Below are 26677 nucleotides of genomic sequence, written 5' to 3' on the forward strand. Positions count from 1 at the left end.
AATTCCTGTCTCTTCTACTTGTTCCGCTCGTTGCCAGACCGTAGTTTCTTTTTGTAATCCTCTTTGTCTACCTCTCTTGCCTCTGTGGGTTTTGTGTCTTGTGCTACCCATGTGCCCTGGGTTCTGTTCCCTCTTCGTATGGTTCTGACCTCCCGTAAAAAAGATGATTCAATGCGTCTGATTTCTGAGTTGGTTTCTACCTCACTGTCACTAGATATTGGGGCATTGAGTGAAGTGGAACTAGAGGAAATGGATGCTGTGTCTACTCTAGCTGATCTCTCTTGTTGTGCACCTGGTTGGACCAGGGAGTCATATTTTCGGGCATAGGTGAAAACCCTGCCTACCTTGTAGTCAATCTCAACACGTTTTAATTGCCTGGCTTTTCTGTCCTTAATTTCGTTTTGGTGGCTCAGTAATATATCTTTGAGAATGGAGTAGTTCTTGTCAGTAGCCTCTTTGAGGTTGGGGTCCCTAACCTCCTGCACTAGGGTATCAATTTCTACTTGTAATTTTCTCATCTTCCTTTCTGCACTCTCAATCAAGATCTGCATGAGTGTATTTGAGTTGATGTTAAGTGCCTCTTCCCATTTTACTAGAAGATCTTCATCAAGATCGTCATATGTGGGGAAGATCTGGGGACGTAAGCCTCTTGGAACTCTGTTAAGCCTTAAGTATTGTTTAAGGGTGGCTCCATCCCACCATCTGGCATTTTCCATTTTTTTTAGCCTTTCTAGCCTGAGAAATATGAGACCCTCATTTTGTATAGGGTTTCCACTGGTGGAGGGAGTACTGGTGTTGGTACCTTTAGCCAAATTACCGAACAGTTCATTAGCTTCTCTTTTTTTATTTTTTTATTTAACCAGGGCAGAAACACAAAAAGAAAAATATCGTATTACAATGATACATCCAATCAAATATTATCAATTATAAACATTTTCATACATATCTTATTTATTTATTTATTTTAGGCGTTTGTTAAGCGCACTATCACCATTGCAGGCATCCTGGCGCTGACTGGATCAGAGAGAGGCGTGAAAGTGAGAAACAGGAGCGGGAGTTATCCGACAGTTGTTTTGGGGAATAACCAGGTTTTGATCCTTCTCCTGAATGGGAGAAGTTCAGAGATGTGCCTAATATCAGCTGGGAGCGTATTCCAGAGCTTGGCAGCTGTTACCTCAAAGGATCTGCCTCCGGATCTGACTCTCTTGAATCTGGGAACGACTGCCAGCTTGGCCTCAGAGGAGCGAAGCTGCCTGGCTGGAGTGTACCAAGCAAATTTCGATTGTAGGGAGGCAGGGCCAATTCCATGGAGCGCCCTAAATGCTATACAAAGGGCTTTGAATTGTACTCTCTGCCTCACCAGCAACCAGTGGAGTTTGCTCAGAGAGGATGACCCGTGTGCTCTTCTAGGAAGCCCCAAGGCCAGCTTAGCAGCTGCTAATTGGACCCTTTGGAGCCTGTCCAGCAAGAATCCAGGGGATCCCAGCAGAAGGGCATTGCAATAGTCCAATCTGCTGAGGATGGTGCATCTTACCACTTGGACGCGAGCATGTGGGGGAAGGAGAGGAAGGACCTTCCTTAGGGAACGGAGGATGGCAAAACAGCAAGCAGTAATCTTATGGATATGCGTCTCCATACTGAGCCTATGGTCCAGCAAGACCCCTAGGTTACGGACTAATTCCACCGGCCGGACTGTAGTCCCACTTTCAGGGGGCCAGAAGTTATCAGGAAAAGGCCCGGGAATCTTAGTTCCAGCGCTAAAGAGCACCTCCGTTTTCCCTGCGTTGAACTGAAGGGAGTTGTCCTTAAGCCAACGAGAGGTGTCACGCAAGCAGTTGTGAAAGACCTCAACCGATGTAGAATCCTCTCCCTCCAGGGAGAGGATCATTTGCGTGTCGTCGGCGTAGTTGACAATTTTAATGTTAAAGCTTTTGATTAGCGAAATCAAAGGTCTGAGGTAAAGGTTAAAACGGATTGGGCTAATTGCTGAGCCCTGGGGGACCCCATGTGAAATCAAAGTAAAAGCTGACTGAAAAGGAGGGATGGACACCGCCTGCTGCCTATCCTGCAGAAATGAGTGGAACCACTGCACTGCCGACCCTCTTACTCCCGCCTCAAGCAACCGCTTCAGCAAAATCTTATGGTTCACAGTGTCAAAGGCGGCAGACATGTCAAGCAGGATCAAAAACGTTGCCTGCCTTCTGTCTGCACGCCTTTGAAGCTCGTCCATAGCGGTGATTAGGGCGGTCTCGGTTCCGTGGGCGGGCCGGAAACCGAATTGATCAACATCTAATAGTTGATGACGTTCCAGATGGTTGGAGAGGGTGTTGCCAACCCATCTTTCAACAATCTTGGCTGGGAATGGTAACAGGGAGATGGGACGGTAGTTTTTTGAGCAGTCCGGGTCGAGAGAGGGCTTTTTTAGCAAAGGAGAGTGAAAAGATCTGAGAAAAGTAAGTCCACTCTTCTTAAGCCAAAAGGATAACTTTATTTCAGATCCACAGCAATACATCCATAGCCGGGCAGTACAGGCAACGGCTCACAATAACGGTTCTAACTGTCAAAGGGATACCGAGTAGAACGTTGGCCACGTTCCACCGGTGTTCCAGTGGTAGGGGTGGGTGGAAGAAACCAAATGTACTAAATACAACACATCTCCCTCCCACAACACATTTTGAACACAAAAGATTAATACATAACATAGTCTTTTTGCCAACTAGGGTTGGAATGCACCCTTTTAGTGCACATCCTGGATTCAAGGTTGGTACCCTGATGGTTGCTGTCAAATCTCATATTGCTTCCCTGTTGAGCTTCATCATCACTCCTGTCATGGACTATTCTATCCATGCTCCAATACTGTCCATCATCAAGTTTAACTACATTCTTAAAAACTTTGCTTATTACCCTTTTTCCAGAGAATTTAGAACCCCCTGCCTTTACAAAAACAGGTAACTTTACACTTACCACATCCCCTACTTCAAAAACCCTAGCAGGTCTCCGTATTGTTTCGTTGTACCTTTCTACATATTTTCCTTGATTAATATGTATCTTTTCCATGATCTTACTTCTGCTCACCTCCTCATTTCTTCCCCCAACAAGCCACAACGGGCCTAATTTAGTGCCCGGCTCTCTACTCTTAAGAGATTTGAATGGTGACACTCCCGTGACAGAATGAGGGGTGATAAGATAAGACCAAATCATGTCCTCCAGTGCCTTCCTCACGTTGCTGCCATTTTTCACATTGAGTTGTATGCAATCTTTTATCATGCGGTTAATGCGCTCTACCAACCCATTAGCTCTGGGGCAGTACAACGGTGTGAGTTGATGTTTGACTGAAAACTTGTGTAGGAACTCTTTTGTACATGTAGAGGTAAACTGTACCCCATTATCTGTGACCAAGATCTGTGGTACACCCTCTGTGCGAAATACTTCTTGGAGAAAACTTATTACGCATTCAGTAGTGATGCTTTCAACTACCTTTACAATTATCCATTTGGAATGGTAGTCCACTAACGTAATGACAAATCTACCTCCTAGGCCCTTTACATTTAATGGACCTACTATATCCATAGCAATTTTTACCCAGGGAGCGGTCGGAACCTCCACCGCAACTATTTGCCCTTTGCTTACAACTTTGCTCTTGTCGCTCATCGCACACGGTACACATTCTCTTATACCTTTCTCCACCATGCTGTCCATTTTCGGCCACCAATAGTGTAGGCGAATTTTACTTTTGGTTTTACTACAACCTAAGTGGCCCTCATGTGCTAAGTGCAATACCTTCTCTCTCATGCCCTCTGGTGGTACCAGTTTATTCCCTCGGTAAATGTTATTACCTAGTATGTGTAACTCATTTCTCACCTCCCAAAACACTTCTTCACCCTTTTTCAACATCTTTTGACTGCATGGCCATCCTTCTTGTATTAATTCTTTTATTCTGAAGAACAGTTCATCTTTAGCTACAGCATCTTCCCATTCTATCTCTTCCAAGCCGTCCGAGATAGTGGAAACTACAATTTCATTTCCAGGTTCTTCTTCACTTTCTTGCCTATTAAGCGGTAACCTCGACAAGCAATCCGCAGCTAGATTCTTCTCTCCCGGTATGTACACTACTTCAAAATTGTACCCCTTTAGGCCAAGGAACCATTTAAAAATTCGGGGAGTTGTCCTATCTATACTTTTGGATGTAAAAATACTCACTAGGGGTTTGTGATCTGTCCTTAGCATAAATGGTATGCCCCATATAAACGTTCTAAAGTGCAGAATCGCCCAATAGCATGCTAATGCCTCCCTTTCAATTACTGAATAACGTGATTCAGCCTCTGTCAAAGCCCTTGAAGCAAACGCCACTATTTTCTCTCCACTTTCAGTTATTTGGCTTAGAGTGGCTCCCACCCCTTTCAAACTCGCGTCAGTAGTAATGATGGTGCGTTTGCTAGTGTCAAAACATCCTAGGAATGGTGCCTCAGATATTCTATCTTTAATCAAATTGAAAGCTGCATTGCATTTACCATCCCACTCAAATTTTGTACCTTTCTTAAGTAAGCATCTCAAAGGGTAAGTCGTGTCTGCAAAATTCTTTATGAACTTTGAATAATATTCTGAAAGTCCCAAGAAGGACTTAACTTCTTCCTTGCTAGTGGAACATGGTGCTAATTTGATGGCATCTACCAAGTTGGTTTTAGGCTTGATCCCTTCCTGTGAAATTATGTGCCCTAAATAAGTAACTGATCGGACCCAAATCTGGCATTTTTCCTTCTTCAAGGTAAGTCCTGCTTCCCTCAGCCTGCTTAGTACCATCCGCAATATATCATTATGTTCCATACCATTTTTACCATACACCAACAGGTCGTCTTGGAAACATAAGACTTGTTTCAACCCCTTCAAGATGTTCTGCATTGCCCTCTGGAAAACCGCCGCCACTGAGGCCAAGCCAAACGGCATCCTACAAAATTGAAACGCTCCAAACGGCGTTATAAACGTGGTGAGAGCTTTACTATCAGGGTGTAGTCTTATTTGATGGTAAGCTGAAGACAGATCAATTACCGAAAAAATCTCAGCCCCATTTATCTGATTTAGCATGTCATTAATGTTGGGTAATGGATACCTATCAACCCATATATTCTTATTCAATTCTCTCAGATCAATGCATAACCTGATGTTCTTGGTATTCCCTTTGGCCGTGATAACTATGGGTGCAACCCACTCAGCACATTCTACAGGCTCTATAACCCCTTGACTTAGGAGTTTATCAAGTTCCTCTCTCAATGGTTCTTTCATCAGGATAGGAATGTTCCTACATTTGTGAGCTACTGGCTTCGCTTCTGCCTTCAATTTTATCTTATGTTGGTAATCCTTCATACAACCTAACTGTTCTTTGAAAATCTCTGGGAACTCCTCACAAATCTCTACTCCACACACACTCCTTTCCACAAGCATAACTGGTGTTACAGCACTAGGATCCAACTTCATTCCCAAATCCTTCTGGTGACCCCAACCCAACAAGTTTGCCCCTTCCTTTGCGATGTACACTTTACCCACTGTACTCCTGTCCTTAAAAGTTATTTTCATAATGGCTACACCATCTAGTGGGATAGGATCCTTATTATACCCCACTGGTATTACATCAGGAGTGTGCAACCTAATTTCTTCTTCTTTGAACCTCTTCCTGAATGTTTCACTGTTTATAAACGTGAATGGTGAGCACGAATCTGCAAACATCTCTACCTTTTCTCCATCCAACTCCATTTCACATTTAGGTAACTCAATATGGTTCACACTACTTCCATCCAAACTTCTCACTTGTAACACAAAACTTCCTCTCTGTCCTTCTCCATACTCCACACTGTTCACTGCTCTACTTGACATAACTTTACACGCTCTAGCAAAATGCCCCTTCCGGTTACAATTCCTGCATGTTGCTGTCCTTGCAAAACAATTCTCACTATTTGCTAAGTGACTACTACTACCACATCGGTAACATTTTAACCTGTTCTCACTGTATATTCTCTCTTTGTTAGCTACTTCCTTCACTTCTTTTTTCTTCATATTCCTTATGGCACACACTTCCTTTAATTCCTCACCTATTTCCTTCACAGAATTGTCTCCTGTGACATTCATCTCCTTCATACATTCTGCTGTATGCTCCACACTCTTGGCAATATCAATGGCCATCTTCAAATCTGGATTTCCCACTAATAATTTTCCCTGAATCTTCTTATTATTTGTACAACGTACGAGTTGGTCACGTATCAAAGATTCTGTCAAATCATTAAACTCACAAGAATTTGCCATACCTCTTAAACTCGCAACATAGTTCCCTACTTTCTCATTTTTTCCTTGTACTCTTCCATAAAATTTATGTCTCTCAAGAACCACGTTAATTTTGTCAGCAAATTGAAGCTCTAGTTTCCTCATACTCCTTTCATACACATCTTCCCTCTCTCCATCTTCTTCCTCTTCTTCTACTTCTGGCAAGCTGTCAAATATTTTCCTCCCTTCTCCACCCAAATTATGTAATAAAATATGCTGTCTTCTTATTGCTGAAAACCCACTTGCTCCTATTGCTATGAGATAAGATTCAAAGCTCTTTTTCCATTCCTTCCATGTTACTAATGGTTCTCCTGCCTCAGACAAAAAAGGTGTAGGTTGTAACATACTTGCTGCCGCCATATTCTAACCTGTAACACACGCTCACTTTTGATACCAACAATTATCCACTCTTACTCCTTATGATTTCCCTCATACACTCCACAAAACCAAAATGTGAATATTTTACTACGATTCTTCACCTATAAATTTTCCTACAGTATGAGTCTCTAGGTACACTCTTCTCCTCCGTATTCTCAAGATACTCTCTCTTACTCATAAAGTCTCACAAAACACCTCATTAAGTGTTCTTCAGACTGTACTGTCAGTGCTTCTTAAAATACTGATGTCCACCTTCTATACTGACGAGCAATACACCGCAGCAGCCTTCCTTTGCTCCGCTCACAGTTCTCTAAATTTCCTTACTCAAGTCTACTATTTGTCCTTACTTCACTTCTTCACTATATCTTGACATGCAGTTCCCTGTCAGCGCCTTTGTCCTCCGCGACGATCCATCTGTCTACTCCTCAGATTCACTCTGCTCAAGTCTGTTGTTTTTCCATAAACTCCGCACAGCGCATGTGTTGGAAACGCTACTTCAATTTCACATCCGTGTCTCCCTTTCCTGTCAGCAACTCCTCCCTCACTGCGCAGATCTCCTCAGTGCCGCTTCACCACAATGCGCATGTGTATTACCAGACGCTTCCACATCCGTGTCTCCCTTTCCTGTCAGCAACTCCTCCCTCACTGCGCAGATCTCCTCAGTGCCGCTTCACCACACTGCGCATGTGTATTACCAGACGCTTCCTCGATTAAACATCCGTGACTTCCAATTTCCGTCAGCAAAGCAGTCGCCTCTCGCTCCAGATGAATTCTCAGCAAAGCAGTCGCCTTTCGCTACGGAATGAATTCTTCACTGTCTCTTCAGACCGTGCACAGTAAGTCGTCCTTGACAGTTTCACTTCCTCTCGTCTTTTCTGTTAATCTTCTGCTCCGGCCACATATGGAGGGAATGTAAAGCGTCGTCCTCCCCACGATTCTCGTCGCCAATGAAAAGATCTGAGAAAAGTAAGTCCACTCTTCTTAAGCCAAAAGGATAACTTTATTTCAGATCCACAGCAATACATCCATAGCCGGGCAGTACAGGCAACGGCTCACAATAACGGTTCTAACTGTCAAAGGGATACCGAGTAGAACGTTGGCCACGTTCCACCGGTGTTCCAGTGGTAGGGGTGGGTGGAAGAAACCAAATGTACTAAATACAACAGAGAGACTAGCGCCCGCTTCCATTGAGCTGGAACAGTCCCAGTCGCAAGAGATTGATTGCAGATAAGATGTAGGGATAGAAAAAGTTCCTTCTCAAATTCCTTCCATATTTTATGTGGAACAGGGTCTAAGGGAGACCCCGAGGAAATCTCTCTGGCTAGTTTACCAAATGCTTCGTACGTAAGAGGTGGAAACTCGAGTAAAAGATCATTCGAAGCCAAGGTTGGCCCTGCGAGTTGGTCCACTGAGGATCCCAGTCTCAGGTCGGGGGAGGGATAGAGTCTGGCGAGACTTCCAGATCCCTAATGATGAGATCAATTTTTTCCTTGAAGAAAACAGCAAGGTTCTCGCAGAGTTCTTGAGATGGAATGATGGAGTTTTTGGCGCATTCCGGGTTTGTGACGCTATTCAGTATATTAAAAATGTTATGGGTATTCTATTAATGACCATCAGGAAAAATAAAAATAAAAATTAAAACAGATCTTATAAACTGATACTCCATTCTGGTATATATCCAGTCTTGGTCGTATTTACACTTTCAAAAGTATACATTTTTACTTTCCCAGGTCTTCCTATTCCATTTATTTCCTTTCTTTCAACCAATTAATCATTGATGCCCATATCTTACAGCCTTTTTTTCCTAGCTCGATATCCCTTGGTTTCATATAGTGCCATTTCTTGGGTATACAATAAAGAAACCGGTAAAACCATGCTAAGTAGCTAGGTGTTTCTTCCTCCTTCCAAACTGTTGCAATCAACAACCTAGCTACTGCCACTGTCATAAATACAATATCTGTCTGTGATGATGATAGACCTAGTTTATAATCATATCCGAATAGCATTAAAGTCGAGGTTAAGCTAAGTTTTTTACTAATAGTTTTTACCCAAAACTCTTCTATACCGGTTTTAAGGAATATCAATTTACTACATGTAGAAAACATGTGAATCCTATCTGCAGGGCCATCCTTACACCGAGGGCAGAGATCATTCTCCCGTTTTCCCCATTTAAATAGCTTCTCCGGAGTATAATACAAGTTAAATATAGTTTTGTAGTGTTGTGATTTGAGATTGGCCGAGAGAAGATTCTTTTTTGCTAGTTCTAATGACCGATCTATATCTATTTCCTCATCTTCTAATTTCTCTGCCCATTTAGCCTCAGTTTTTCCAATATCATCCGGGAGATTTTTCAGCAAGATATTATAATATTCCCCAATCCGAGCTTTCCCTCGAAAAACTAGTTCTAAAGCTAGTATAGAGTCCAAATTAAAAGTTTCTTGCGGAAGTGTTCTCAGCCAACTCCAGATTTCAATATATTTAAATTGAAATTGTTCATCTATTCCTTTGAGTCTAACCAAGTCCAAAAATTTTATAATTTCTAATTTATCATTATACAAATGGCTAATTCTGTTGATTCCAACCAATGCCCACCTTCTTGCCATAACATCATCCATCCCAGCTCGGAACAATGATGAACCCCACAATGGGGAATATCTATTATATTTTGTAATTTTTAATGCTTTCGTGATTTTCGACCAAACCCTCCAGGCAGATTTTAGACAGGTTTTTTTGTAATAGCTGGGTTCTATCTTCTTTAGAAACATACCCGAAGCCTCATTACCAATGGCTAAATGATATATTGATCGCAAATCATTTTCACATAAGGTCTTATCATCTAGTAATGGAGCCATTTGTTGTAAAAAAATCTGCCCAATAATACAGTTGTAGATTTGGTGCTGCCCATCCACCTCTATCTAGGGGAAGTGTTAGATATTTTAAAGATCACCTGATTTTCTGAAATTGCCATACAAAATTAGAAAACATTGTCTCCATTTTACGGCTCAACAGCCCTGGTATTTTCAAAGGAATTGAGTGAAATAGATATAAAATTTTTGGGAAGACTTTCATTTTTAAAACGATAGTTAACTGAATTTTGTCTATTCGCCTTAAGTCTTTCCCAATTTCATCTAATGTTTGATCAAGATTATTTATCCATATTTTATCTAAATCAGCTCCTATCTTTACCCCTAGATAAGTTGCCGATTCAGTTTGCCGTTGATCTGAAAAATTACATTTATTTGAGCAGATAATTTGTGTTTTGCTTCTATTAAGTAAATATCCAGATCTACTTCCAAATTCCTCCGCCATCCTTTCAATTTCTCTTATTGCTAACTCTGGATCAGACGTCGTGATGGCTATATCGTCTGCATAAGCCAGTACTTTAGTTTCATACCCATTAGTTTTCATAGATCTAATATTGACATTTCTTAATAGTTTGAAAATCCAAACAGCTGTCTCCCACCTCCAACCGGCGAGGAAGAAGCACACGGACACCAACTCGTGCTTCACAGGTATTTAATGTTAATCAGCACCCACACAGCACGCCATTACGCGTTTCGGCCACCAGATGGCCTTGATCACATGAAGTAACTGCTGAAACATTCGGCTTTTATAAATCAAGAGCACTCGGTAATCTCGTGATGCTTGTGTCCATGGACATGGAAAAAATACATTGGTTTCAAAATAATTCTGTTTTTTGGTGATGGAAAACATGTAACAAATACATATACATTGGCAATTGTATCAACATGGGTCTGAGATGTTATATGGTTTTACTGATCGATATGCCTGCTTCTAAATGCTCTTCTATGTTGACGATAATATTACCACCTTGTAAATGCATGTTATATTACAAGGGTTTAAAGTGCAATAATAAGTTGTGCAAATACGCAATTGTAGGTGCAAATTCTGATATCTAAAGTGCAAAAAAGTGCCATCAGGTGCAACAAGATGCAAATGTGCAAAATACGCAATGGTAGTGCAAACTGCAAACAAATGTATATTAATACATATGGTAACCATAAATGATGTCCTTAAATAATGCACAATCAGAATTCGTTACAACATTTCAACATATGTTAAAAAAAGTATCTGATGATAAAACCTATATGAACGACCCAAGATTGCTGTTTAAAATCAATAGCCTATGTAAAAGATCCTAAAACCAATCTAAAAGTGAGTAAAGTGCAAAAATAGTGAAATAATGATAAAAATACAACGGGAATCAAGCGAGGAGGTGGATAAGAGGGACACTCCAAAATACTATTCACCTATATTAGGTTCCATTTAGATGAATATATAAAGACAACCAAGCACATAAATTTTGGTGAACGTGAGTCCAAAGTTATAGCAGGTCCCCAGAGTTGCTTGCACCTAGATAGTATTATACCTAGGTGTAAAGGGGAACTTGGCTGACAGTATCCTCATGTTTGGAGAACTGGAACACACAGTTGAGTGGAGAAAGCGTTTGATATTCATTGTTTTCTTGTCTGTCGCCTTACTCCTTTGAAATCGACAAGACAAAAAATAGGGAAGATGTAGAAGGAACAAATTAATCCAAACAACTGGCTAACAGTTCTGCTCTAAATGCAATCAGAAAATGATATTCATAAAATTGGTGAGGATACAGGTAAAACAGATAGGATAAGTCAAACAGTGAGATAGCTTCAGACATGAGAAATTAATACTATGTGTCCTGCAGGTAACAATCAAGAAAGATAAAAGCAAATCTAAAAGGGAAAAAGCAGAGGCAATTGTTCAATAAAGGGGTCTAGAAAGATGGCAAAAAGAATCGGAGAACATGGACATCCTTGCCTTGTCCCTCTAGCTATTTTTATGGTTGATTAAGTATTGCCCATAATCTGTAATTTAGCTACCGGGTTATAATACATGGCTCGAATAGCTGTTAAAAGTCGTGGTCCAAACCCCCGTGCCAATAGAAAATCCCGTAGATATTGCCAAGCCACACGATCAAAAGCCTTCTCGGCATCTAAAAAATGATAGCTATCATTTCCTCGTTGGCCTCAGCAATATCCAATAGCGAGATTACCCTTCTGATGTGATCTGTAGTTCCACGGTCTGGGATAAAGCCATGCTGCCATGGTGCCATGGTGACACTAGCTGAGCAATCACCTGCTGTAGCCGATTTGCTAGGACTTTGGAGTAGAGCTTTGCATCTGAGTTTATTAATGCAATCGGTCTATATGAGCCCGGTAGCTCTGGTGGCTTATCCTTTTTTGGGAAAATAACAATATCAGTCTCTCGCCATGAAATAGGTGGAATACCTCGATATTGTACATCAAGAAATAGATCTAATATTAGTGGAGCCAGTTCTAACTGAACTAGTTTATACAATTCAATTGGAATTTTATCAGGGCCACATGCTTTCCCATTAGATAACGAAGCCATTGCAATCGATATTTCTTCCATTTTAAATTCCTCCTCTAATTTTAATTTGGCTCCTTCCTCAACCTTCCTCATCTCTATGCCCCTTATCCCACTGCTCTGTATGGTTGCCCTTAGCTGATCCTCTTGATATAGCTTTTGATAAAATTGCTTAAAAACCTCGATAATTTCTTTCATATTTGTCTCCAGTATGCCGTCGGTATTCCGTATTTGTAGTATATTATTTCTAGTCATTCTCTGCCGAGTGCGAAGAGCCAATAGTTTCCCTGCCTTTTATCCATACTCATACATTTCCTTTTGATATACTTGATATGTTTGAGCTACTTGTATCTGGAAATGTATATTTATTTCACCTTTAATAGCGGCACTTTTCATCCATAGTTCATTCAGTATCGCCTGTTCACCATGTAAAATCTGTTTAGTGTGGTCTGTCTCTAATTGTGCAAGTTCTGTCATTAAATCATTAATCATATTTTGTCTCTGTTTTTTCTGATGTCCTGCATATTTTATCGTTTCCCCCGTAATCCTGCTTTATATGCGTCCCATACCATAATCCTTGAAGCACTATATCTATTCATTTCAAAGTATTCATTCGACCAACTTTTTATATAGCATTTATATGTTTCATCAAATAATAATTTACGATCAAATGTCCATTGCCGTATTCCATGACTTTTATATTGCTGCCAATTTATTTTTAATATCAATGGATGGTGGTCGGAAAAAATTTGTGGCATTTTCTTAATTTCCATATTTTCCAATAATGAGGTGGACACCATAAAATAATCTAACCGTACGTATTTCTTGTGAGGATGCGAATAATATGTATATCCCAGATCAATAAAATACTGATATGCCCAAGCATTAGTCAGTCCGTATGACTCTCGACATGCTTGTATCGCCCGGTAAACCTGTGGCTTCCTACCTTGATACTGATACTGAGCACATGTTGATTGCACATTATCATTATGTATGTTAAAATCTCCACAGATTATTAGAGGAGTCGACCAAGTTGCTAGCTCTACTTCTAAGTCTGTCCAGATTTTCGGGTCATCTTGATTAGAGCCATACACCGTAGCTATTGTTAGCCCCATTTCTAATGTGACAATGGCCCACCTGCCCCCCTTATCCGCCAAAATAAGTTTTACCGGTCCTATATCATTTCTTGAATATATCGCTACTCCTCTTATCATTGTCGTTTGTGTTGAGCATATTGCCATTTCATATCCTCTTATCTGCAAGTATTTTTATTAGCCCATGAAATATGCGTTTCCTGTAAACATATAATTTCTGGATTCCAAAATCGTAGAATTTCAAAAACCCTTTCTCTTTTCTTCCTATTAATTAATCCTCCCACATTCACTGAGCACACCCTAATTTCCCCCATAGTGTTCCTCTCGAGTTATTTCTTTCATGTAATCTACCATCTCTTTTAACATATTTATTCTATCTCTCCCACCTTTATCTGCTCTGCCCTGCTTACATTTTTCTCTTCTTTTCTCCACCTTCCCCCCCTCCCCCACCCTGTCTGACCCCTGACCCCCCCTCCCTCCCCCTTGGAAGTTTCCAGACCTAGGTCTGGCATTAGATGGATACCAAGCCATATCCCCGATCCATCCCCCCCCCTCCTTCTTCACATTCAGATTTATCTGATACTTTTCCCTTAAGTCTTCATAAGATGCTATACTCCCGTTAATCCTCACATTTCCAGATCTTTAGAGTAATAAATCATATATATTCCCCCCCTCTCTTATTTCTGTAAGTCATCTAGAAATTCTTTAGCCTTAACTTCCGAAATAAAAAAACGAGATCTATCCCCAATCACAACTTTTAGTTTGGCCGGATTCATAAGATAGGCCTGAGCACCGTTCTCTTGAAATATATTTATCATTTGACGAAGGCGCCAGCGCCTCTCTACAGTGATATGGCAAAAGTCAGGGCGCGTAAAAAACTCTAGCCCCTCAATCTGACATTTCTTGTCTGGCCTAGCTTTTTCAAATATGGCCTGTCTAAGGAGATAGTTCCCGAAATATACCAGTATAGCCCTAGACTTTTCGTTATTTCGAGTATGCTGCTTAATATTTAACGGGATTCGGTGAGCTCTCTGGATTTCTTGTGACCAGTTCCAGCCTGTAAGCTCAGGATAAGCCTTGGCCAATATATCAATCATAAAGAGACGGATATCCGTCCCCCCTTATCTTCTGGAATGCCCAAAAATCTTAAATTGTTCCTTCGCTGGCGATTTTCCTGCTCCTCAATTTTCCACTGGATATCTACTAATCTTGCCTCTTGCGACTCAACTTATTTTTGGGCTACCATGACATCCTTTTCCAAGTTTTCTGTTCTTGTCTCCAACATTGTAAGTCTATCCGAGATTTCTCCACACACTTTAGCAATTTTACGGACTGAACCTTGCATCTTGCGTACAGCGGTTTGTGTCCGCTTGTTTTCTTGTTTGCTTTCCTCCCGATGAGCCAATACAGACTGCAGTATGGTATTCATTGTTGTATTAAGGCTGTCTTCCAGCCCCGACATCTGATCCCCAGTAAATTGAGTTGTGGGCGTATAATCCCACTGCAGTTCATGTCTTTCCTGATCAGGAAGAGTAGGTGTCTGGTTGCTCTTCCTTCAGTTCATTAGCTTCTCTATCTCTATCCATATTGGAAGCTATAGAAAACCAGTCAATAGTTCAAACGCCGCGGCAGCCCTTCCTAAATCGATGGGTGAACAACTGCGTTAAGGGTTTTAGTGTATAGGAAGTAATGGCGCTCAGCAAATATGCGTGTAGTGAGTTTGGGTGAACAGGTAGGTATGGTGCTATACAGGAAGGGGAGACCCTATGTAACCCCTCAATGTGTGTAGGGAAAACCCTACAGCAAAATAGTACAACATAATCCTGTGCACACATACAAAATAAAATGCATAGATGCAACGTTAAACACAAGTAATATGTCCAGAGTGCTTGAGTGATACTGGATATTCTTTATTCTTATGAGAAACGCAACCAGCCGACACGTGTTTCGTTGGGGAAGAGTAATCCCACGACTCTTCAGGGCTGGGAATGATACAAACATATGGTGTAAGCACATAGCACGGGGTGACTGTTGATCATGAACGCATATCCTCTCTATTATCCAAGAGAGGGAACCCAACACTCGTTGTTCCCCCCTGCATGCACCCCAGGCCCTGAGGCAAAAGGGGTCTCTGTAGAGCCCCCTTAGTTTCTTCATGACACACTTTTCATGGTGGGCTCACCGCCATGAAAACTGTGGTGGTGAGGAAACTCATAATATGATTGGCGGTGCAGCAGCTGCGCCACCAGCATATCGTGGTCTCTGACCGCTGAATCACCGTCAAGGGGTCAAGGACTCCAGCGGTAGCAGCAGCCCTGTGGCAGTCCCACCGCGGTATTCGTAATATGGCAGGTGGACCCACACCACTGGTTCGGCTGTTTAATGGACCACCAAACTCCTAATAAGGCCCTAAGTTCTACGCAATGTGAAAAAAATCTTTTTTTAAATCCGAGTTCCCTCTAGGGTAACATAAAGAGAGATGAAAATAGCAAGTTAGTTAAACAAGTTGAACACTAAAATAATAATAATAATAATACAGCATTTTGTAGAGCGCGAACAGCTACCTCACAAGGAGGTGTCCCGGCGCTGAAGACCGCTGGGGAACCCGTCCTGGCTTTCCCTGTGAGATGGTCCCTTTCTGGGTGTCTCCAAGGTGAAACCAGGCATCCCCGGTGTCTGTGGGGGGCCGTTGTAGAGATGAGGCAAGCTTAATGCCCAGAGTTGCCGAGTGTGTTCCTGGTTAGAGTAGGTACCGAGGCGAGAATTAACGAGTCCGTTTTTGACCACAGTCCACGACCCTGCCGCGTCGGGAATTGAACACTGGTCCCTGGCCGAATCTCTGCTTACGGGTCTGCCGCCTCTAACCAGTGAGCCACACCTCTCTACTAAAGCATTTGAAGATATTAGATGTATGTCACGGAAAGGGCCTTGCCTCTTTAATGAGTATGATAACCTTTCCTTTCTGAAGGATCAGTATATAACTAATTGAAATGGCAAACCTGTGAATAATGGGCACCATTTGGTTTTAAATATCGGACACCATTTTGATCAAGCATGTACATTACCCATTCACCTTATGACGATCAACTCTATCATACCTGTTCTTGGTACGTTGAACATTGAAAATTAAAACAAATACTAACGGTGTATTTATTAACATGTGCAGGCTTGAAAGGTACTGTATACAGCCAATAACCTCCCCATTAGAACCCCCTACACCCTTTGTACCAGATTCACTAAGTTAAGTATACTTTACTCATGAAATTTCTTGAGAAAATGAAACCAAGATCATGGGTTAGACGGATCTACTCACAGAGAACATTTGTGGAATGTGGCCTTGAGTGGTTCAGCAAGTGGCCCACAGATTGTGTCTATTGGTAGCTCTAATAAAATCAAGGTAAGGTAAGCTGCGTACATCATTCATGCATATCCACATCAAGAAAGATCCTTTGTATGTGGCTGTGCTCTGAGTTTGGATTAGTTGTGCCTGAGATATAATACTGTCCATGTGGATGCCCCTGTAATTTATTGCATTTACACTAATTGCAAAATTTGCTGTATTTTTTTGCTTTTAGAGTCATATAAGTGAAGCAAAAGAAGAAGTGTTGTCGGTAAAAGAAATGTATCCTCATCGGGAAAATTACTCTAAAGTATATGAAAGTAACAAACTTTTAACCACAAAGGTAACTATTGGAATTGTTTATGTCAGTGCATACTTACACAGTTGATGGCACTATTCTGGCAGTAGAACACATTTTGAGCATGTGAAGTCCCTTATCAACACCCTTCAGTTTGGAAGAAGGTCATTAAGTCTCAAGTCTCATCACCCCTTTACTAGTGGGAGTCCTGGTAGGAACTGAGTAGACAGCTACATGCCTTGTGTGTTTGCCACATTAGTCAGTTGAAAACCTATGTAAAATCTCCACACATCCTTATGTAGATAAAAGGTGAATGCTCTGCCACAGCACCCGGCTTCGATAACTTAATGACAATAATTTTTTTATGGTGATGCTGCAAGACCATACCAATGGCAAAATGTGTGGTATTTAAATATTAATAACTTTATAGTTAAATATGAATAACTTTACACAACAACATATAGCATAACATAGAAAGTAGTTTTGTTTTAATTACAGGGTATTTAGTGTTGGGCAAAGTGACACTAATTATTCCTATGAATTTGATTGATTAATGCTGCCATTATTGAAAGGTTCATCATGCTCAACAGATTCAAAAGAGACGCAAATGTCTGCTTTACTCTCAAAGTTTTTAAGCAGAGCAAAACTGTGCCTGGAGTGATAAAAGGCTTTTGTCATTTTACAGGTCAGCATGGATGGCGCTGTGCTAATCCTACCCTTAAAGACTATGCTGTGGAAATGGCAAAATACTTTATCCCTTTCTATCTCAGCATGGATGGCACTCTGCTAATCCAATGCTTTAAAGCTTAGCTTTGATAGAAAAGCAGACATTTGAGGTGAGCAAATTCAGAGTGTCGCTGGTGTTGTAGGATGCTCTATTCAGGACCTGCCCTCCATCTAACCTTGGGAACTACCCAGAGTTCTCTGCTCCTTTTCTGCATAATTTATGCAGCAGTCTATGCCTGAAAGGGTACTGTTTTGACTTATACTGGGTGCTCCCTCATGTCTGGACAAAGCTAAGCCTCTCTGAAGAGCTGTAATGGTAGCGAAACACATGCCAGGGGTCGCTTTCAGGTTGGCTTGGATGGTATTTTACCAATCCAAAGCTGGTATACTGAGTCTAGAGTGTTAAAAGGTTTTTGTCATTGTATAGCTCAGACGTGGATGGCATTGTGCCGATCCTATGCTTAAAGACTTTGCTGTAGAAATGGCAAAAGATTTTGCCCCTTTCCATCTTGGTGCGGGTGGCACTGTGCTAATCCTATGCCTAAAAACTTTGATAGAACAGCAGACATTTGAGGTGAGCAAATTCAGTGTCGCTGGTGTTGTAGGGTACTCTATACAGGAGCTGCTCTCCACCTAAACTAGAAACTACTCAGAGTTCTCTGCTCCTTTTTCACACACACACACACGCACACACGCACGCACACACACACACACACACACACACACACATATATATATATGTATATATATATATATATATGCCAAAACAACGACTCCTTCCGGACTTACATGGACCCATGGAGAGTGGCGCACACGCAGGCGGAGATAACCGGCAATCACAACTCTTCAGTTTAAACTTTTACAATTCGCGAGCTCTCAGGAATCACAGACCCAACGGAGTATTAGTTACACCACTGTTTATTTACACAACGCGTTTCGCCAATGGGCTTGATCACATGTAAGAGAAATCGCCATAGTCGACAACATAAATACTGTGAAAAGCAGTAAACATAGTAAGAGGACAACGTTTTCAAAACCGCCAGCATTAATTAATGAATAAGACAATATATTAAATACAATACTGTTCTAAATCATATTGCTGGCACTGTAATCATTCAACATATGATAAGTACATGAAAAATAAATAACTTCGTACCCTCATAGAAATTAATGAACGTATGATCTAAATGTAAAAAATGTGTGGATACGTACAACGTGTCCTCTACTCTTCTGGTGCCCTTATCAACAAAGGCAAAATACTACCGTGACCTCTTCTGGGATTCCATGAATGGAAAAGCATTTCGCCATCCTGTCACAATAAAGTTATTCTGCTCAAAAACAAACAACCAGCAGCGCCCCATGCGCATGCCTCGTGAGTATACTAGCAGCCAGTATCAACATCGCTAGTTCTCCTAATGTTTGGTGAAAACACAACATTAAAATAATATATTTCACCAAAAATCTAGATAGAAGTTCATTGGTGTTGGCATGCAACTCACACGCACAGTCGCAACCACAATACGGGGATTTCTACAATTTCCAGACAAGCCTGTCATACTGTATGTTACGTGTCCCACTGATGGTATAATAACTAATCAGTATTAAAAGTACTTAATACTATAAAAACCACCCCAGTCCTACTGGCAAGTGCCCTGTAGCAGAGGAATGGACTGTAACATTTATGAGAAATGTCTAACACACCCATAGTGGATAATGTGACACATAGATAGGGGTGCTGTCATATGTAGCGGCCATACCGGCCCTATTGGCAAGTGCCTAAGAGCAAAAGAACAAACTGTTGGCGTTAGCTATACATGATTGAACCCAGACGGAAAACATGCATATACCACTCTTCTGATTGTCGTGATACCCACAGTGTCCCGTGCTTGTGTGCGGCCCCCTCAGGATCTTGGGGTGGTGCAAACTCTACGGCTGGGCAGCCGCAAAAAATGGCTCAGGGAGCAACTCATTTTGCAAGGGCAAAACTGGAGCGTACATTTTTTGGGGCTGCCCAGCGTAGAGTTTGCACCACCCCGAGAGGCTGAGGGGGCTGCAGGTTCAAGATATACGGAACCAACTGCGGAGTGCTGGCGAGGATTAATAATGGACACTGCCTCACGAGGCCCATCTGGGGCTTGCATTGCTTAAGGACAGTACGAGGTGCGTTTATCAAATACCACACCTCCCATAGTGCTTTGTGTCTTGGGACCGTCCCATCTGGGGGCGTATTTTGGCATTTTATGGGAGGTGGCGAAAAGCACTCACCTGATCATCCAGCCTCTGAGGAAGAAGGACGTATTCCCTCGAAACGCGTAAGGCGATGAAGGATGGGACGGCTGTTAACTGTATCTTGAGGCAGACGATGTTTTACCTATTAAAGGCCTTGTGTCAACACTGGCTCAGAGTGCAACTCATTTTGCAAGGGCAAAACAGGAGCGTATATATATATATATATATCTATAGTATGAGTGTATAAGTAATATTTTATTATCATACTGTAGGGTCGGGTCAGAATGTTGGGGCTTTGGTGTTCCCTGTGTAGAATACAGGGTGTGGGGGTTCTGAGGGCAGCAGTTGCTGCCGGCAGGCAAGACTGTTAGTTGAATAAAGTAGATGCTCTTCACATACCTGCTTCCATCATCCTGTCAGTGGTGACAAGCTAATGCCATTAGTTTTGCTGGTCTTCTTCCGTGGCTCGCAGCAGTTACTGGAAGATGGGAGAGTCTCCTGCTTGGCGACAGCACGAGGTGTGAAGGTGTGCAGTGGAACCGAGGCGCCAAATGACTGGAGCATCATGAGTGGTAGTGATGTTAGGCCATTAATTTCGGTATACAAGAATTTGTGGCTGGTGCTAAAAATGGTATTAGAGATTGCTTGTCGAGATTGCCTTTGTGCATGTCTGAATCCCAATTGGAAGTGAGTGATGATATGGATATAGTGTGTATGTTAGACTCTATTGCAATTGCTATGGGAAGGGCCCTCTCTGAAAGGTAACGAATGGAACCAGTAGCAATGAGATACAAAGGTGCCGATCACGATCTGGTAAAAACCGGGTACGAACCGTCGGACGGAGCATATTCTCCGTCCGACGCGTACCCGGTCGTCAAAATATACAAACATGGAATTACGATTCGCACGGAAACACCATTTCCGTACGAATCGTACAAAACCCCGACCGACGAAAATGAACATACAAATGTGATCCGGGAAAGCGCCGACGTGACGTCGGGACGCACGCAGCCTGCCATTCACGAACCAGGAATCACGATTCGCACCGACGTCATCCCGCATGGTGAATATTTTCCAGCTGCCAAAAACTGCCGGGAAATCAGGACGACGCGAACAAGGAGTACCTGTACGCGACAGACAGACATGGACCCGAACCTACGTGTCATCCCGGCCCTCATAGCAGTCGACCTCCTCTGCAGGTTCGGACGCAGATGCCGCAGAAGGTCAGAACAACAAAGGGAGGGGGGAAAGGGGGGGGGCAGGACCAGGGGCAGGCCACAAAACCCCCACCAAAGTCACACAGCACACATGCCCTGGACATACCTGACCCCCAGGCCCTGGTCACTACGAGGGGGTGGGGGCGTGTCCAGCAAAGCCAGCGACCGCCACAACGGAAGTGCTTGACGACGCGAACCGGCAACACAACAATACAGGTACGTCCCGTACCCATGCCTTAAGAGCGTGGGTATGAGTCGTACCCCGCCCACACCTACGTCATCCCAACAATGGCGGGACGGCTGTACCCACATGGCAAAGGCCTGGGTACGGCCCGCACAAGCATCACATAGCGTGGGGACGCATATGTACGGACCGTACCCCCACCCCGGTATGCATGGAACGTACCCCCAACCGCAACAGTGTAAGTACGACCCGTACCCCCACCCGCGGACGTATGGAGCGTACCCGCACCCCAACCGTGTATGTACGACACGTACCCCCACCCGCGTATGCATGGAGCGTACCCCCACCCCAACAGTGTAAGTACGACCCGTACCCTCACCCGCGTACATATGGAGCGTACCCCCCACCCCAACAGTGTAAGTACGACCCGTACCCTCACCCGCGTACGTATGGAGCGCACCCCCCACCCCAACAGTGTATGTACGACCCGTACCCTCACCCGCGGACGTATGGAGCGTACCCCCCACCCCAACAGTGTAAGTACGACCCGTACCCTCACCCGCAGATGTATGGAGCGTACCCCCACCCCAACAGTGTAAGTACGACCCGTACCCTCACCCGCGGACGTATGGAGCGTACCCCCACCCCAACAGTGTAAGTACGACCCGTACCCTCACCCGCAGACGTATGGAGCGTACCCCCACCCCAACAGTGTAAGTACGACCCGTAGCCTCACCCGCAGATGTATGAGCGTACCCCCACCCCAACCGTGTATGTACGACACGTACCCCCACCTCGTATGCATGGAGCAAACCCACACCCGTGTATGTTCTAAGCGTACATATCGTGAAATAGGAGGGGTGGGTGCAGAGTCCTCCCAGCAGTGCCCAGACACAGAAGGGGTGTGTGCAGAGTCCTCCCAGCAGTGCCCAGAGACAGGAGGGGTGTGTGCAGAGTCCTCCCAGCAGTGCCCAGAGACAGGAGGGGTGGGTGCAGAGTCCTCCCAGCAGTGCCCAGAGACAGGAGGGGTGTGTGCAGAGTCCTCCCAGCAGTGCCCAGACACAGGAGGGGTGGGTGCCTATCACTCCCAGCAGTGCCCAGACATAGGAGGGGTGTGTGCAGAGTCCTCCCAGCAGTGCCCAGAGACAGGAGGGGTGTGTGCAGAGTCCTCCCAGCAGTGCCCAGAGACAGGAGGGGTGTGTGCAGAGTCCTCCCAGCAGTGCCCAGAGACAGGAGGGGTGGGTGCAGAGTCCTCCCAGCAGTGCCCAGAGACAGGAGGGGTGGGTGCAGAGTCCTCCCAACAGTGCCCAGACACAGGAGGGTTGGGTGCCTATCACTCCCAGCAGTGCCCAGACATAGGAGGGGTGTGTGCAGAGTCCTCCCAGCAGTGCCCAGAGACAGGAGGGGTGTGTGCAGAGTCCTCCCAGCAGTGCCCAGAGACAGGAGGGGTGGGTGCAGAGTCCTCCCAGCAGTGCCCAGAGACAGGAGGGGTGTGTGCAGAGTCCTCCCAGCAGTGCCCAGACATAGGAGGGGTGTGTGCAGAGTCCTCCCAGCAGTGCCCAGAGACAGGAGGGGTGGGTGCAAAGTCCTCCCAGCAGTGCCCAGAGACAGGAGGGGTGGGTGCAGAGGCCCCCAGCATTGCCCATGGAAACAAATAAGGGTGGAGTACCCACAGATCAAATTGCCACAATTGTCAGTCAGGTGCACAAAGACCCTGCAGTACATGTAACACATGTGTGCGAGGCTGGGAGTACACACATGCATACAGCCTAAAAGGGAACATGTCCACATGAAGTCATGTCAACAGACTACATACACAAGTACAGTGATCACCAAGGATGCCACGAATGATGCAGGTGGAGACATCGCTCTGCATGCATGGCCAAAGTTGAAGGGGTCCGTCACATACCCAGCTAATGTACACACAGCTCAGCGCTAAATATTGGGAACACCCTGCAGGGAAGATGTCAGGGTACACAGAGGAAGGAATACACCTTGGGACAATTTCACCATGCAGTAACTGCTGACATGAACAGAGAAACCTAGCTAACACCTTGTGATGGCACACAGATACCAGGGTCCCCCCTATGACCAGCACACTACTACATTTCCCACACACCCAACACATGATCACCACCCAAAATCATGTAGCAGCCCCACCAACAGCAACACCACAAAAGCAGTAGTGTTCTAAGGAAAAATAAAAGGCTTTATTCAGCATTTCCAAATAATGTGTGTGTGGATCAAGTTCAATATTTACAAAGCCCATAGGGCAGTCCATGAGTCACAGCTGGATGGGGGACACAGTGGGACGCGTGTCCCCTAGCTTGCCTGCACAGTCAGACTCCTTTGTCTTCCACAGCGGGGAGGGCATCATGTGGGGGGGAAGGACCAGGCACCGCAGGGACATGAGGACGAAGGGTAGGCGTCGTGGGTGCAGGGATGGAGGACTCCACCACAGGGGGTGGGGCAGGGCCAAAGGCGGAGGCCAGGATGTCGCTGCACACCTTAGCAAGGTCCTCCAGCGTCTCCCCTGCACCCGAAGGAACCACAGGCCCCAAGGAGGGGGGGGGGCGGAGGGATGGGTCGCAGCGCCACTGGGGGAGGGTGTGGACAGGGGGGGGACTCAACCACCCTGACCGGGGACTCCCTTGACCGCTTGTGGGGTGGTGTCACAGTGGGGCTCAGGGACAGAGCGGCCATGAAGGAGTCCTTGCCGGATATGTGGCCAGGAGAGCTGAGGGGAGGGGATTTGGAGGGAGTGGATTGGGTGGAATGCGGACTCCCACTCTGGCTGCATGACTTACGTTTGCCCCCCGACCCAGTGGGTGTGCCTACTTCACCCTGTGTGTGCGTGCCAGGAGGTGTGCGTATGACCTTCCCTGCTGGTGTGGTGCCTGTGTCTGTTGTGGTGGGTGCATGCTGACGTCTGGGTGTACGTGGGACAGGCATGGGAGTGGGAAGTGTGGATGGGGCAGGGGTAGGGGGTGGGACGTAGCGCTGCAGGAGACCCACTGCTGCAGTCAGTGTCGAGTCTATGGACCTCAGCAACTGGCGTTGGTCAGCCTGCGATGAAAAAATGCCCTCCAAGTATGCCTCCATGTTGTGCAGCACTTGGCTGTGGCCATGGAGGACATTAAGGATCGCAGCCTGACCAACCTGCAACTGCCGCTGGATGTCCACAGACTCGGCATTGGCGGCAGCAGTGGAGACAGGGGCAGGGGGTGCGGTGCCTGGCAGGAAGGAGACATGTGGTGACCGGGCACGCTGGGAAGGGACACGAGCAAGTGGGAGGCGGCTGATGGCAATTGAGGGGGCGAGGTGCAATGTTGTGCCGCTGTCAGCTGCTGGTGCAGCCTCCGCCCACTCGGAGAGATCATCCTCGGACCCGTCAGCTTCATATTCTGTCTTGCCGGTGGACAGGTCCTCGGCCTCACTCTCCTCCGCCTCAGTTCCACTCAATGTGCCAGCCACGATGTCAACGCTGGCACTGGTGCTCGGTCCCTCCGCTCCGTCTGTGCTCATGTCTCCCTCCGTGTCCCCCGACGATGCTGTGGGCAAGGTGAAGAGACAGCAATTAATCACACACCTGTATACATATGTCACATGAGTCTAATCTACATAGGTTACAGTGCATAGCCTGCAAAGAAAGATCAGTAACATCTACAAAACAAGGTACAGATGTAGGGCATGCAACACACAGTTGGTTGACCCACCATGCCAATGAAAATCCATGGAGAGCATGACAATAGCAAATGACATGAAATGGAGTTTGACATAGGAGCCAGGCCCTGGGGACAATCCAGCACTGCATCTGCACCACACAGCGTTGCCGAAAATAGGGATGAGGAGGGACCATATCCATGAACTTGAGGCACATGCTGCATAGGTAATACTGAAAACATGCCCACCATGACTGGCTCACTGCACCTTGAGTGTATGTCCAGACAAACATCACACACTGGCCAGACCTAGCAAGGAGAATTCTGGTTTTGACATGTAGGCTTGGCCCGCACCAACCACCCCCTACATGAGACAATTTGTTGAGACACAGGTGGCACTTACATCTCTTAGTCTGGGTGAAATGCACAGGGGCTGCATAAATGCAAGATTGGACACCAAATACCCAAGGTGCGCCTGTCCAAATAATCATGTACAAATGGCCATCATCAGATGATTGTAACAAGACACACAGGCACTGGCCACTGTGACTATGAACAAGGAAAATCAGGTCGGGCTGTACAATGGACACTTGTACTACATTTCACATCAATATACATGGTGCCAGGGGACAATGGCACAGAGCACAACCTATGCTGTAGACACTGAGAGTGTCCACGTTTTGTGATGACACACATGACACCTATGAAAATAGGCCCCAGGGGACAGTAGTGGCCACACAACTCCATGGTCCTGAATGGGAATGACTGCAACACACGCCACCATCCCTGCACTATGCGTATCGCACACTCATGCACATCATGTCACAGGCCACAACATAGGACATGCGCGCTGTAAGGCATGACACTTGAGAGACTAAATCCCATGTCTGGACTCAGCATCAGTGCCAACTGACATGGAACCCACAAGTACTGAACTGGACAGGGCACAGGCAAGGTCCCCAAACCTGTTACACACCACCCCCACACATGATGCTACAGGCATAGTTCACGTGGAGAAAGCGCCAGCCTACATTACCTTGTGAAGGAGTGAATAAACACAGACCAGGGAACACATTGCAAGGAGGGGAAGGGAGGCAGGAGAGCACAGCTATACTGTGGGTAACTGGATCTGCACAGCACCTTTAAACCCTGGCAGTGTATCCATGCAACTGTGCACTTACAAATGCTGGTGACACACAACAAACACACATGTACCTACCCCCTTCCTGCTGCTGCTTCTCCTGTAAGCGCCTCTCCAAGTCTGGAAATACCACCGCCAGCACATGCTTGTGGATGTGGGTCAGACGGCGGCGCCCGCGGTTCTTATGGGTCTCAGGTGAGTCCCCCAGCAGGACCCGTGCGATCCTCCGCGTCCAGCACCGGATATCCTGCCAGCGTGTCCCCACCTGGGCCAGGCGCCGCTTGCGACCATCCGCACTCCTCAAGGCACTGACGGCAGTCAGCCATATCTGCTTCTTGGCAGAGGCGCCTACCTGTGAGGATGAACAAGTGACACTACATCAATACACCAGGCACATGTCACAGAGAGACATATTAGAACAAATTTGCTGTTTACAACAAGGCATAGTATGCATCCAACGCATTGCACCTTTGTCATAGGGACATGATCCTCTGGGGAAGGGCAAAAGCAGTACGTGTCATTGAATGTACACAGATGGAATGAGGGCAACTACACAATCAATGATCCAGGCTCACACTGTGCATCACAAGCTACACCAGGATAATGTGCAGCACCTCTTGTTGTGAATCAGTCCCAGGTCCGATACTCCTCAGGATTCGGGCGACGCTATATGGGGTCCATCTCTCGACGTCACCAACTTCCTGCACTAAA

The 26677-nt window shown here is 45.1% G+C and overlaps 1 protein-coding gene across 2 annotated transcripts in view; it reads left to right on the top strand.

Annotated features, from left to right (window-relative positions):
* The window catches only part of GDA (guanine deaminase), a 700191-nt gene that overhangs the window by 515418 nt on the left and 158096 nt on the right, over positions 1–26677 (top strand). For both annotated transcript variants that reach the window (XM_085633026.1, XM_085633025.1), the window contains exon 9: positions 16745–16852. In XM_085633026.1, the coding sequence (XP_085489152.1) occupies positions 16745–16852 (108 nt within the window). The remainder of the gene's footprint in view (positions 1–16744; positions 16853–26677) is intronic.

Source organism: Triturus cristatus, chromosome 2_1 (assembly GCF_964204655.1).
Source record: "Triturus cristatus chromosome 2_1, aTriCri1.1, whole genome shotgun sequence".
Taxonomy (NCBI): Eukaryota; Metazoa; Chordata; class Amphibia; order Caudata; family Salamandridae; genus Triturus; species Triturus cristatus.